This window comes from Staurois parvus, unplaced genomic scaffold, assembly GCF_062004578.1.
Source record: "Staurois parvus isolate SC_StPar_1 unplaced genomic scaffold, SC_StPar_1.0 ptg000747l, whole genome shotgun sequence".
Lineage (NCBI taxonomy): Eukaryota > Metazoa > Chordata > Amphibia > Anura > Ranidae > Staurois > Staurois parvus.
The window spans coordinates 2,011,489-2,025,994 of NW_028318543.1; the positions used below are offsets into that span (position 1 = coordinate 2,011,489).

The 14,506-nt window shown below is 49.0% G+C and overlaps 1 protein-coding gene across 1 annotated transcript in view; it reads left to right on the forward strand.

The window, feature by feature from the left end:
* The first annotated feature begins 754 nt into the window (after positions 1 to 754).
* LOC149445078 (vomeronasal type-2 receptor 26-like) overlaps positions 755 to 14,506 on the forward strand; it is a 38,818-nt gene continuing 25,066 nt past the window's right edge. Inside the window, exons 1-2 of the mRNA XM_089654247.1 lie at positions 755 to 875; positions 4,382 to 4,716. Of these exons, the coding sequence (XP_089510373.1) occupies positions 755 to 875; positions 4,382 to 4,716 (456 nt within the window). The remainder of the gene's footprint in view (positions 876 to 4,381; positions 4,717 to 14,506) is intronic.

Sequence of the window (14,506 nt, forward strand, 5' to 3'; positions counted from 1 at the left end):
CATCATGAAGATGGCTGGGTGTGTGGGAAAGATAGCACCAGGATACAGTATGGGAAGAAGGAAAGTCAGTAGAAGCAGAGTGATGCCTCAGATTGCTTTCTTGCCTTAAAGCATCCAGTTTTGCTGTTATGACGGGAATATTCTGTTGGGAAACCTTGGGTCCTGCCATTCATGTGAATGTTACTTGACATGTACCACCTACCTAAACATTGTTGTTAACTAAGTACATACCTTCATGGAAATGACAATCCCTGATGGCAGTGGCGTCTTTCAGCATGATAATTTGCCCTGCCATACTGCAACAATTCTTCAAAAATGGTTTGAGGTATACAAGTTTGAGGTGTTAACTTGACCACCAAATTCTCCAGATCTCAATTCATTTGTGGGAGGTGCTGGAAAAACATTTCTGATCCATGGAGGCCCCATCCCACAAATTACAGGACAAGCTACTGACAGCTTGGTGCAGATACCGCAGCATACCTTCAGAGGTCTAGTAGTGTCCTTGCCTCGATGGGTCAAGGCCATGTTGATAGCAAAACAGGGACCTACTCAGTATTAGGTGGGTGGTCATAAAGGTATGGCTGATCAGTGTATTTGCCATTATTGGGGTGCTGCATCAGAGTGGACTGAGTTTTCTTCTGCAGATACTACAGACTATTGACATTGACTCTAGTTGCAAAATACAAGAGGGATATAAAAAGAAATCCAATGGGTTTCCAACTCAGACTAACCCGAGTGTAGAGCTATTTGTCAGATGAATGGTGGAGGAGATGAAGAATATGGCCTTAGGATCTATATCCTGCAGTTGGAGCCCTTAGAACTAGACTACACTGAAAGAGAGAAATGGTCTATCTACAAACCTTCAGACAAAGGAGGTAACATTGTGGCAAGTATTTAGCAATACATAATGGTGGGTTTGAAAATTCTTAACCCTTTCTTTGCCCTGACATAGTAACTATGGTGGTACTGGGGGGAGGGGGGGGGAGTTTGCACACACTCCCAGCAGCTGGAGTGTTCCCAACAGAAGATGGAAGTGTTCTGGAGGCCGGACAGCCACCCGATCACTTTCAAACACCCCCAGTAACAGCTGCCTTCCTACGCACCATCAGAGATCTTTTAGAACCTGTCACCAAAAAAATCATCATATAGAGGACTTTTTGACTCCTACGTGATGAAAAAAAGTTTTGTAAAATAAAATTTAAAAAAAAAATTGTAAAAAATGTAATTTACTTCAAAGCACTTAAAAGAACCCCTCCAAAATTCTGGGGCCCCCAACCCCCGCACATTGCATGTATTAATGTAATCACATGCATTAGGAAAGCCTTTGAAGGAAAACATTGCTTGTGCTACACATTTTACATATCACCGTTCACGCCGGAGTGAGACCAATAATTCTGGCACCAGAGCTCCTAGAGAACTCTGAACTGGTGACTTGTAAAGCTTTGCCTATCCACTCGCCCTCCAGAAGATTGACCCCCCTTCATGACCCGGCCATTTTTTGCTATACGGCACTGTGTTACTTTAATTGACAATTGCACGGTCATGCAACACTGTACATTTCCCCTTTTTCTGACAAAGAGAGCTTTCTTTTGGTGGTATTTCTTCTGGTGTTTTTTTGTGCACTATAAACAAAAAGATTGAGAATTATGAAAAAAACATATGTTTTACTTTCTGCTATAAAAACATATCCAATTAAATTTTTTTTAAAAAAATCTAATTTCTAGTTACTAGTAATGGCAGCGATCATTGACTTATAGCAGAGCTGCAATATTGTGGTGGAAAGCCTGACACTAACTGACACTTTGTGGGGACCAGTGACACTAATACAGAGATCAGTGCTAAAAATATACACTCATTGTATGAATGACACTGGCTGGGAAGGGGTTGAACACCTAGGGCGATCAGAGGGGTAACTGTGTGCCTAGCCAGTGTGTATGTGTACACAGTGGGCTGTTTTTAGGTAATGTGCTGGATTTTATTCCCTGCTTTGCAGAGAAAGATAACCCAGCACATTGCCACTGACAGGACACAGCTCAGCCTTGTTTACATAAGCGGAGCTGTGTTCTGTCTCTCCTCACCGATCACCGGGTGCCGGCGGACATCCCTTTTCCGGCACATGCTGATAGGCTTTTGGTGTGACCAATCATGTCAGAAGCTGTGTGCCGGCAGCATGTATGACCCCTAAAAGTGCAACCTCTGGTATATATACAGTGGGGATGGAAAGTTTGGGCACCCCAGCTAAAAATTTGTATTAATGTGCATAAAGAAGCCAAGGAAAGATGGAAAAATCTCCAAAAGGCATCAAATTACAGATTAGACATTCTTATAATATGTCAACAAAAGTTAGATTTTATTTCCATCATTTACACTTTCAAAATAACAGAAAACAAAAAAATGGCGTCTGCAAAAGTTTGGGCACCCTGCAGAGTTAATATCTTGTACTGCCCCCTTTGGCAAGTATCACAGCTTGTAAACGCATTTTGTACCCAGCCAAGAGTCTTTCAATTCTTGTTTGAGGTATCTTTGCCCGTTCTTCCTTACAAAAGTCTTCCAGTTCTTTGAGATTTCTGAGCTGTCTGTCACGCACTGCTCTTTTAAGGTCTATCCATAGATTTTCAATTATGTTGAGGTCAGGAGATAGTGAAGGCCATGGCAAAACCTTCAGTTTACGCCTCTTTTATTGAATCCATTTTTCCTTCTACTCGTGAGATGTTCCCTGTGCCACTGGCTGCAACACAACCCCAAAGCATGATTGATCCAACCCCATGCTTAACAGTTGGACAGAGGTTCTTTTCATTCAATTCTGTGCCCCTTCTTCTCCAAACGTACCTTTGCTCATTCCGGCTAAAAAGTTCAATTTTAACCTCATCGGTCCACAGAACTTGTTTCCAAAATGCATCAGGCTTGTCTATATGTTCATTTGCAAAGTTCAAACGATGATTTTTGTGGTGAGGACGTAGAAAAGGTTTTCTTCTGATGACTCTTCCATGAAGACCATATTTGTACAAGTATCTCTTTATAGTGGAATAGTGACCACAACTCCAGTGTCTGCCAGATCTTTCTGGAGGGATCGTGCAGTCAAACGTGGGTTTTGAATTGTTTTTCTCACAATCCTGCGAGCTGTTCTGTCTGATATTTTTCTTGGTCTTCCAGATCTTGCTTTAACTTCCACTGTTCCTGATGACTGCAATTTATTATTTACATTCCCAACAGAGGATATTGACATCTGAAAACGCTTTGCTATCTTCTTATAGCCTTCTCCAGCTTTGTGAACTATTATCAGTTTCAGTTTTCTAGACAACTGCTTAGAAGAACCCATGGTGCTGATTGTTGGGGCAAGGTCAGATGAGTCTGGGCATTTAAAACCTTTGAGATTGACATCACCTGGTCTTCCCAGACGATGATTGAGAACAATCCATGACACTGGCAGGTCTCAGCTTGGCAAAGGGGGCAGTGCATGCTATAAATTCTACAGGGTGCCCAAACTTTTGCAGACGCCATTTTTTTGTTTTCTGTTATTTTGAAAGTGTAAATGATGGAAATAAAATCTAACTTTTGTTGACATATTATAAGAATGTCTAATCTGTAATTTGATGCCTTTTGGAGATTTTTCCATCTTTCCTTGGCTTCTTTATGCACATTAATACAAATTTTTAGCTGGGGTTCCCAAACTTTCCATCCCCACTGTATATACAGGATTTTGCTTAGATCGGCCACCCTGTGGCAGTACATCTGCTATAGAGCGGTCCTTAACTGGCTATAGAAAATACAGAGTAATGACGTTTGTTGCCATTTCACGGGCGCACACAATTTTACGGTTTGACACGCTGGGTATCTATTTACTCGGTGCAACCTGGTCTTTTATATGTTATCAGCAATTGGGAAATACATTGTGTCTGTGTGCCCTAAAATTATCTATAGTGTATTTTGTACTGAAATTTTGTTTCCTAAACCGGCACACTAATATTGTGACATAAAACATTGGAGCTGCCGCCATTTTATTTTTCCTACTTTTAGAAAATACTGTATATAATTTTTGGGAGTTTTATATAATTTAGGATTAAATGATTTTTTAAACATTGCAAAAAGTGCACAAAATGGTTCAGGAAGCGAATCAGTTCATAATCAGCAATACCAATCAGTCCATATGAAGCTTTTCTATCTGTCTTGGAGCAAAAATGTAAATAGAATAGACAGAAAAATGTCCATTTTATTGATTCTCCTAAATATATACATACAGACTTGTGCAATCTGAATATAAAATGAATGATTGATGATTCTCTGGATTATTAGGTCGGGAGATTCTTTTCATATCAGAGGAGACATTGCAGGAGAACCAAAAGTGAAGAATAAGTGATTCTCCTGGTTCATTCATTTATAGAAAGCCCGCCGAGTCACTTGGATGGAGCTCTCTCACTCTTTGTGTTTTGTGAAGAGATTCCAGAACTCTTCTATCTGTATATAGTAATCTGTGAATTCTTTGTCTTCCATGAAAAGCTGCACAAATATGTGGAAAACGTTCACTTCTTGGACCTAGCAGAAGGCGATGTCTACTTTAACGAGAGAAGAGAAATTCCAACCGATCTTCTGTTACACCACTGGAATGTGAATCTTACAAAAGTATATTATGGCACAATTGCCATTATGGAAGGCCCAGATTATGTGCCAGAAAGGTTTCCAGATATGAGTGTCCCCCGCGTGTGGAGAAATGGCAAAGTAAGAAATGACTTTCTGTGTATATATGTAGCTCTAACCTCACAGGGGCCACTTCTAACGCGTGTCCCCAATGGTTGCCCTGACCTTGCAAGCCTCCCGACACTTCTGTGACCAAGCCCCGGTGTGAGGGGTGAAACATGTCAGAGGGCCTGGATGCAGGAGGGGCAAAAGTCATTGTTGTGGGGCTCAAAGCAGCTGCCCCTACCTTGCCAACTGTCTCGGTTTACATTCCCTTGTCCCTTGAAGTCTTCATCCCGCATTGTGTCCTGATATGTCAGTGTGAAGTGCTGTCACTGATTCTGCCCGGCTCTGCCCTATTGCCGTGTACAGATGATTCACCTGGGCAGGCGGGGTCAGCATTCACATGAATAACTGGCATTCATATGTAAATAGCGGCGGGAATGTGGCATTCATATGTAAATAGTGGGGGCAATGTGGCATTCATATGTAAATAGTGGTGGGAATGTGACATTCATATGTAAATAGTGGCTGCAATGTGACATTCATTTGTAAATAGTGGCGGGAATGTGGCATTCATATGTAAATAGTGGCGGGAATGTGGCATTCATATGTAAATAGTGGGGGCAATGTGGCATTCATATGTAAATAGTGTCGGGAATGTGACATTCATATGTAAATAGTGGCTGCAATGTGACATTCATATGTAAATAGTGGTGGGAATGTGACATTCATATGTAAATAGTGGCTGCAATGTGACATTCATATGTAAATAGTGGCGGCAGTGTGACATTCATATGTAAATAGTGGTGGCAATGTGACATTCATATGTAAATAGTGGGGGCAATGTGACATTCATATGTAAATAGTGGCGGCAGTGTGACATTCATATGTAAATAGTGGCGGCAATGTGACATACATATGTAAATAGTGGCGGCAATGTGACATACATATGTAAATAGTGGGGGCAATGTGGCATTCATATGTAAATAGTGGTGGCAATGTGACATTCATATGTAAATAGTGGAGGCAATGTGACATTCATATGTAAATAGTGGCGGCAATGTGACATTCATATGTAAATAGTGGTGGGAATGTGGCATTCATATGTAAATAGTGGCAGCAATGTGACATTCATATGTAAATAGTGGCTGCAATGTGGCATTCATATGTAAATAGTGGCTGCAAAGTGGCATTCATATGTAAATAGTGGTGGCAATGTGACATTCATATGTAAATAGTGGTGGGAATGTGGCATTCATATGTAAATAGTGGTGGGAATGTAGCATTCATATGTAAAACTGCTGTCGGGAATATGTGCAAAATTGTGCATGTTCCTGACACGCAGACACACACACTGCTCTTTAGCAGATGCACAGGGGTGCCATTCATTCTTAATAGTACCCCCACACATTGGGAAATGCCATGTGTTTTTGCTGCAGTCACAGAATACCAGAACATTTGGGCTTTTTAAGCACCAGGTACCAAATAATGACAACTATGTATCAACAGACAAACAAATGTTTATTTTTACACAATAAAAAAGATTATACATAAAACACATTAAAAAAGGAAAATGAATCATTAATATAGGTGCACCCAAAACAAATCTCCAACCCTCTATAACCGTGTTATACTTGGAGATCAAGAGTCAGATGTTCTGTCCAAAAAAGAACCGCGTACAGTACTATAAATAGATTTTATACAAAGAGGGGGGAGAAGAGGGTCACAATGAGCTCTACGCGTTTCACGGTCCAAGCAGCTTCATCAGGAGCAGTACGGATCAGAATCTATTACAATCTATAAAACAATCAGCAGTAAGTGTATACAAATGTAATAGGAAGAAGGGTGAGCCGCACACCGGAGGATTGATGAATATAGTGTGTATTTATTATCCATAGGACACACAACACCAGGACATCAATACAGGACCTGTTAACGCGTTTCACACCATCTCGTGCTTAATCATAGCTTTGGTCCTGTATTCATGTCCTGGTGTTTTGTGTCCGATGGATCAATAAATACACATTATATTCATCTATCCTCCGGTCTGCGGCTCACCCTTCTTCCTATTGCATGGTGTGTGGTGGTGAGCCAGAGCCGGCACCTGTTGTGGATTGGTCTGAATTGTTTGCCTGAGCCGTATTCCTCTGTTCTTCGAAGTGTATACAATGACAAAGTATAACAACGTAGATACAAATACACATCACATCTTCTCTTTACCACGTCATTCTCTTACCTAAGATGGATGTGGCTATCTAGGAGTAACCATCAGCCCAAGATCCCCCCCAGTAAGGGAGAGATATCCCCCCCAAAGCAAGACCACTGGAGCATACTAGGACAGACCGGGCCAACACCCCACCAGCCTCCAACATTTTCAATGTATCCTACATGGTGGTATAAATATATAGTATGCAGTAATATACTAAGTACATCCCTAATTATAACACCAATACTATGTAATACCACTTGCACCCGGTATACAGGTGAAACTCGAAAAATGAGAATATGGTGCAAAAGTTCATTTATTTCAGTGCAGCAACTTAAAAGGTGAAAGGTAATATATGAGATAGACTCATTACATGCAAAGCAAGACAGTTCAAGCTGTGATTTGTCATCATTGTGATGATTATGGATTACAGCTCATGAAAACCCCAAATCCACAATCTCAGAAAATGAGAATATTGTGAAAAGGTGGAATATTCTCGGCTCAAAGTGTCCCACTCTAATCAGCTTATTCAGCCATAACACCTGCAAAGGGTTCCTCAGTAGGAATCACAATCATGGGAAAGACTGCTGACCTGACACCATCATTGAAACCCTCCATAAGGGGGGAAAGCCTCAAAAGGGAATTGCAGAAGAAATTGGATGTTCCCAAAGTGCTGTATCAAAGCACATTAATAGAAAGTTATATGGAAGGGAAAAGTGTGGAAGAAAAAGGTGCACAAGCAGCAGGGATGATCACAGCCTGGAAAAGATTGTCAGGAAAAGGCCATTCAAAAGTGTTGGGGACTTTCACAAGGAATGGACTGAGGCTGGAGTCAGTGCATCAAGAGCCACCACACACAGACGGATCCTGGACATGGGCTTCAAATGTTGTATTCCTCTTGTCAAGCCGCTCCTGAACAACAAACGTCAGAAGCATCTTACCTGGGCTAAAGAAAAACAGACCTGGTCTGGTGCTCATTGGTCCAAAGTCCTCTTTTCTGATGAGAGCAACTTTTGCATCTCATTTTGGAAAGATGATTAGTACAGTGTACAGATTTTTTGCTGATCTCTGTATTCGTGCCACTGGCGTCTTCAGATGGTGCTAGCATCAGTTAGCGTCCCTCCCAGATAGCGTAAGATTGCCCGTCAGTACACCAGTCATCACATTTAACCCCTTGATTGCCAGGAAGATGCTCATACACAATATACCTCCATTGCTAGTATAGTGTCTGAACGGATCAATATCTTTGATCAGATCAGCACTATACCAGTGTTCACATTAGTATAGTGTCCCCAAAAATTCAGCATTAGCTGGATCAGCCCCTGCTCCTCCTGTACCTACCTGCCCGATAGTTATCGACCCGGCCTGCCTGACTACGTTGTGCTCTATATGTGTATGTACCTGTGTATCTTTATCAGTTTAGGTTTGGGTTTGTTTCACTTTGTTGTATGTATTTGTGTTAGCTTGGGGTTTGGTGCACTGTGTCTTGGAAATTCGCTTTAACGAATTTCTCCTTACCGTGAGTACTCGCAGTTGGATGCACAGAAATCCCCCATAAAGCTGTGTGAATCTCGCTTACCACGACTGCAGCCAAACTACACGATTCCTGCCCATCCAAATACTTTGGTCCTGTTGATTTGTAGGTGATGGAGCTCCGTTACCCTAGAATGATCACACGACACTCTAAGGCTGGTTGCAATCCACATAAGGGCCGGCTTTAGGCTCAGCTCTCTGTTTTTATTAAAAATACACACATGCCCCCCACATGAATAAAGTCAAACCCCTCCCACCGAACAATGCAATGGGGATTGCCTATACAGAAGATGTACATTCCAATTGGAGCATAGCCTTTGCTATTATCTATCACTGGTCCTCCCCCATGAACCTTCTGAGGTCAGCAGACTTCCTCCCCTTCCCCCCTATGAGCCATCTGAGGTCATATTTCCTGTCCTACTAGCTTCTATTGGTATGTAAAATTCTCTGCACAAGCACTCCCTAAAAATATCAGTCTGTACCTGGATGGGCCCGATACGATCTTTATTAAAACACATCCATCCAAGATACAGTTTCAAGTTGGTAATGGGTTGTAAGATATGCATAAGCCTACACGTGGAGTTCACACCGCTTGCGCATTGCGTTATGAAGCCCACGTGGTACCATGCTGCTGATATGTGGATACAGGCCCACGGTCTACTGACAGCAGCATTCGCATGGAATGCCGTGGTGGTATACACGCCGGTCTATAAGCGCAGATCTGCCATCTCATCCATTACCAAGCCGAGTACTGTAATACATACATTGTACATGCGCATGGCCCAATTGCAGCCTTCAGAGCTTTAATTAAGCCACACGAGAGACATATGAATAACACGAATATATGACACATTTAAAGTTCGACCAACAATACAAAATTTCCATGACAACTGCGTTTATGTTTGTATTGTTAGTCTTAATAAATTGTCTTATTTATACCATATCTGAAGCCTGCGTTTTCCTGTGTCAGTCCACAGACTTCTGGTCACACCCGCATCCCTGACATTACACCAAGGCCATCCTGACCAGAAGTGGCTGCACAGGGAAGCCATCTTGGCTTGTCGCTGGGAAGGATGGATCTGGATGAGGTTGTGTATTTATCTCTGCTAGTGTTTGATGACAGAGAGTATGCTTATCAGACTCTGAGGGAGTATCCCCGGGATCAACTGCTAGAGTGTATACGGATCGCTCATGTTCTAGTAGATCAGGGCACAGAGTTCTCTGAGGTGCAACCTTTGATTGAGGTTTGTGTAGAGTTGGCTTCATCTGGTACCCCTGAAAGCAGGAATGACTTTTTGCCACCATTTAGTGCCGACCAGGTAGAGTCCCTGGTATGGTTATTAGAGGATGATGTGGATTGCTTCTTGGAGCATTATGCTGCATGTTCACCACAGGTATTAAGGGATTGTATAAACGCAGTGCAGTCTTTGACCAGACAGGCTTTGTGTAAGCTGAGCTTTGTTCAACCCATACTGCAGACATGGTCAGACTTGTTGCACCCAGTCTCAGTCAGCTTACAACGTCATTCCTCCACTCAAGGCACTCTTCCTGCATCCCCGACAGCACCCCCAGTGACGGCCCAGTATACTCTGCTAACTACCACATATCAGTCCTCTGCTCCCACTTACTGCACCTATCCTTTCTTTGGCCCTGTAAAGAAGTCCTCTGTAGCAACTGCTCCCCCCTCTGTTCCATCCTCCAGCTCTTCTCTGTCTTCAGCTGCTCCATCCGTTTACAGACCTGCGCTTACTTACAGTGCTCCGGTAACTAAAACCAGGAAAAGGCGAAAATTCTTTCCAACCAATACCATCCTACCAGTATCCAAACCGGTCAGCCTGCCATCTGAGAACCCGCCTTCCGTGGTGCAGCCTGGTGCCTCGGCGCCCACAATTCAGCCTGACGTCCTTACCCAGCATGATGTCTCTACCCAGCCTGATGATCTGATCCAGCCTGATGATCCTATTATGCCAGATGACTCGATGCCCGCTGTCTTGCCAGATGACTCGGAGCCCACTGTCTTGCCAGATGACTCGGTGCCCACAGTCTTGCCAGATGACTCGGTGCCTGCAGTCTTGCCAGATGACTCGGTGCCCGCTGTTCCGCCAGTCGACTCGGTGCCCGCAGTCTTGCCAGTTGACTCGGAGCCCGCAGTCTTGCCAGACGACTCAGTGCCCGCAGTCTTGCCAGACGACTCGATGCCTGCTGTCTTGCCAGTTGACTCGGTGCCCGCTGTCTTGCCAGTTGACTCTGTGCCCGCAGTCTTGCCAGACGACTCTGTGCCCGCAGTCTTGCCAGACGACTCGGTGCCCGCAGTCTTGCCAGACGACTCGATGCCCGCTGTTCCGTCAGTTGACTCGGTGCCCGCTGTTGGGCCGGTTGACTTGGAGCCCGCAGCCTTGCCAGACGACTCAGTGCCCGCAGTCTTGCCAGATGACTCGATGCCCGCTGTCTTGCCAGTTGACTTGGAGCCCGCAGTCTTGCCAGACGACTCAGTGCCCGCAGTCTTGCCAGACGACTCGATGCCCGCTGTTCCGCCAGACGACTCAGTGCCCGATGTCTTGCCAGTTGACTCACAGCCCGCAGTCTTGCCAAACGACTCGATGCCTGCTGTTCCGCCAGACGACTCGGTGCCCGCTGTTCCGCTAGACGACTCGGTGCCCGCAGTCTTGCCAGGCGACTCGGTGCCCGCAGTCTTGCCAGACGACTCGATGCCCGCTGTTCCACCAGACGACTCGGTGCCCACTGTTCCGCCAGACGACTCGGTGCCCGCAGTCTTGCCAGACGACTCGATGCCCGCTGTTCTGCCAGACGACTCGGTGCCCGCAGTCTTGTCAGATGACTCGATGCCCGCTGTCTTGCCAGTTGACTTGGAGCCCGCAGTCTTGCCAGACGACTCAGTGCCCGCAGTCTTGCCAGACGACTCGATGCCCGCTGTTCCGCCAGACGACTCGGTGCCCGATGTCTTGCCAGTTGACTCAGAGCCCGCAGTCTTGCCAGACGACTCGATGCCCGCTGTTCCGCCAGACGACTCGATGCCCGCTGTTCCGCCAGACGACTCGATGCCCGCTGTTCCGCCAGACGACTCGGTGCCTGCTGTTCCGCCAGACGACTCGGTGCCCGCTGTCTTGCCAGATGACTCGGTGCCCGCTGTCCTGCCAGACGGCTCGATGCCCGCTGTTCCGCCAGACGACTCGATGCCCGCTGTTCCGCCAGACGACTCGGTGCCCGCTGTTCCGCCAGACGACTCGGTGCCCGCTGTTCCGCCAGACGACTCGGTGCCCGCAGTCTTGCCAGACGACTCGATGCCCGCTGTTCTGCCAGACGACTCGGTGCCCGCAGTCTTGCCAGAAGATTCGATGCCCGCTATTCCACCAGACGACTCGGTGCCCGCTGTCTTGCCAGTTGACTCGGAGCCCGCAGTCTTGCCAGACGACTCAGTGCCCGCAGTCTTGCCAGACGACTCGATGCCCGCTGTTCCGCCATACGACTCGATGCCCGCTGTTCCGCCAGACGACTCGGTGCCCGCTGTTCCGCCAGACGACTCGATGCCCGCAGTCTTGCCAGACGACTCGATGCCCGCTGTTCCGCCAGACGACTCGGTGCCCGCAGTCTTGCCAGATGACTCAATGCCCGCTGTTCCGCCAGACGACTCGGTGCCCGCTGTCTTGCCAGTTGACTCGGAGCCCGCAGTCTTGCCAGACGACTCAGTGCCCGCAGTCTTGCCAGACGACTCAGTTCCCGCAGTCTTGCCAGACGACTCGGTGCCCGCAGTCTTGCCAGGCGACTCGATGCCCGCTGTTGAGCCAGATGACCTGGTGCCCGCGGTCGAGCAAGACGATCCAATGTCTGATGACCTGATGCCCGCTGTTGTACCTGGTGACCCGATGCCCGCTGTCGAGCCAGATAGCCCGGTGCCTGCCGCTCCATCTGGGGGCCCGGTGCATGCCACCCTGCCTGGGGGCCCGATGCCCGCCGCTCCGCCTGGTGGCCCGGTGCCTGCTGCCCTGCCTGGTTGCCCGGTGCCCGCCACCCTGCCTGGTGGCCCGGTGCCTGCTGCTCCTCTTGGTGGCCAGGTGCCTGCTGCCCTGCCTGGTGATCCGGCGTCCAGCCTGATGTGCCTCCGTCCGGTGCCCAGCCCGACGTGCCTCTGTCCGGTGTCCAGCCCAAAGTGTCTCCGTCCGATGCCCGCTGTTCCGCCAGACGACTCGGTGCCCGCTGTCTTGCCAGTTGACTCGGAGCCCGCAGTCTTGCCAGATGACTCGGTGCCCGCAGTCTTGCCAGACGACTCGGTGCCCGCAGTCTTGCCAGACGACTCGGTGCCCGCTGTCTTGCCAGGCGACTCAATGCCCGCTTTTCCACCAGACGACTCGGTGCCCGCTGTTCCGCCAGACGACTCGGTGCCCGCTGTTCCGCCAGACGACTCGGTGCCTGCTGTCTTGCCAGTTGACTCGGAGCCCGCAGTCTTGCCAGACGACTCGGTGCCCGCAGTCTTGCCAGACGACTCGGTGCCCGCTGTCTTGCCAGGCGACTCAATGCCCGCTGTTCCGCCAGACGACTCGGTGCCCGCTGTCTTGCCAGTTAACTCGGAGCCCGCAGTCTTGCCAGACGACTCAGTGCCCGCAGTCTTGCCAGACGACTCGGTGCCCGCTGTCTTGCCAGGCGACTCAATGCCCGCTTTTCCACCAGACGACTCGGTGCCCGCTGTTCCGCCAGACGACTCGGTGCCCGCTGTTCCGCCAGACGACTCGGTGCCTGCTGTCTTGCCAGTTGACTCGGAGCCCGCAGTCTTGCCAGACGACTCGGTGCCCGCAGTCTTGCCAGACGACTCGGTGCCCGCTGTCTTGCCAGGCGACTCAATGCCCGCTGTTCCGCCAGACGACTCGGTGCCCGCTGTCTTGCCAGTTAACTCGGAGCCCGCAGTCTTGCCAGACGACTCAGTGCCCGCAGTCTTGCCAGACGACTCAGTGCCCGCAGTCTTGCCAGACGACTCAGTGCCCGCAGTCTTGCCAGACGACTCAGTGCCCGCAGTCTTGCCAGACGACTCGATGCCCGCTGTTGAACCAGATGACCTGGTGCCCGCGGTCGAGCAAGACGGTCCAATGTCTGATGACCTGATGCCCGCTGTTGTACCTGGTGACCCGATGCCCGCTGTCGAGCCAGATAGCCCGGTGCCTGCTGCTCCATCTGGGGGCCCGGTGCATGCCACCCTGCCTGGGGGCCCGATGCCCGCCGCTCCGCCTGGTGGCCCGGTGCCTGCTGCCCTGCCTGGTTGCCCGGTGCCCGCCGCCCTGCCTGGTGGCCCGGTGCCTGCTGCTCCTCTTGGTGGCCAGGTGCCTGCTGCCCTGCCTGGTGATCCGGCGTCCAGCCTGATGTGCCTCCGTTCGGTGCCCGCTGTTCCGCCAGACGACTCGGTGCCCACTGTCTTGCCAGTTGACTCAGAGCCCGCAGTCTTGCCAGATGACTCGGTGCCCGCAGTCTTGCCAGACGACTCGGTGCCCGCAGTCTTGCCAGACGACTTGGTGCCCGCAGTCTTGCCAGACGACTCGGTGCCCGCAGTCTTGCCAGACGACTCGGTGCCCGCTGTCTTGCCAGACGACTCGGTGCCCGCTGTCCTGCCAGGCGACTCAATGCCCGCTTTTCCACCAGACGACTCGGTGCCCGCTGTTCCGCCAGGCGACTCGGTGCCCGCTGTCTTGCCAGTTGACTCGGAGCCCGCAGTCTTGCCAGACGACTCAGTGCCCGCAGTCTTGCCAGACGACTCAATGCCCGCTGTTCCGCCAAACTACTCGGTGCCCGCAGTCTTGCCAGATGACTCAGTGCCTGCAGTCTTGCCAGACGACTCAGTGCCCGCAGTCTTGCCAGACGACTCGGTGCCCGCAGTCTTGCCAGACGACTCGATGCCCGCTGCTCCGCCAGACGTCTCGGTGCCCAGTCTTGTCAGATGACTCGATGCCCGCTGTTCCGCCAGACGACTCGGTGCCCGCTGTCTTGCCAGTTGACTCGGAGCCCGCAGTGTTGCCAGACGACTCAGTGCCCGCAGTGTTGCCAGACGACTCAGTGCCCGCAGTCTTGCCAAACGACTCGGTGCCC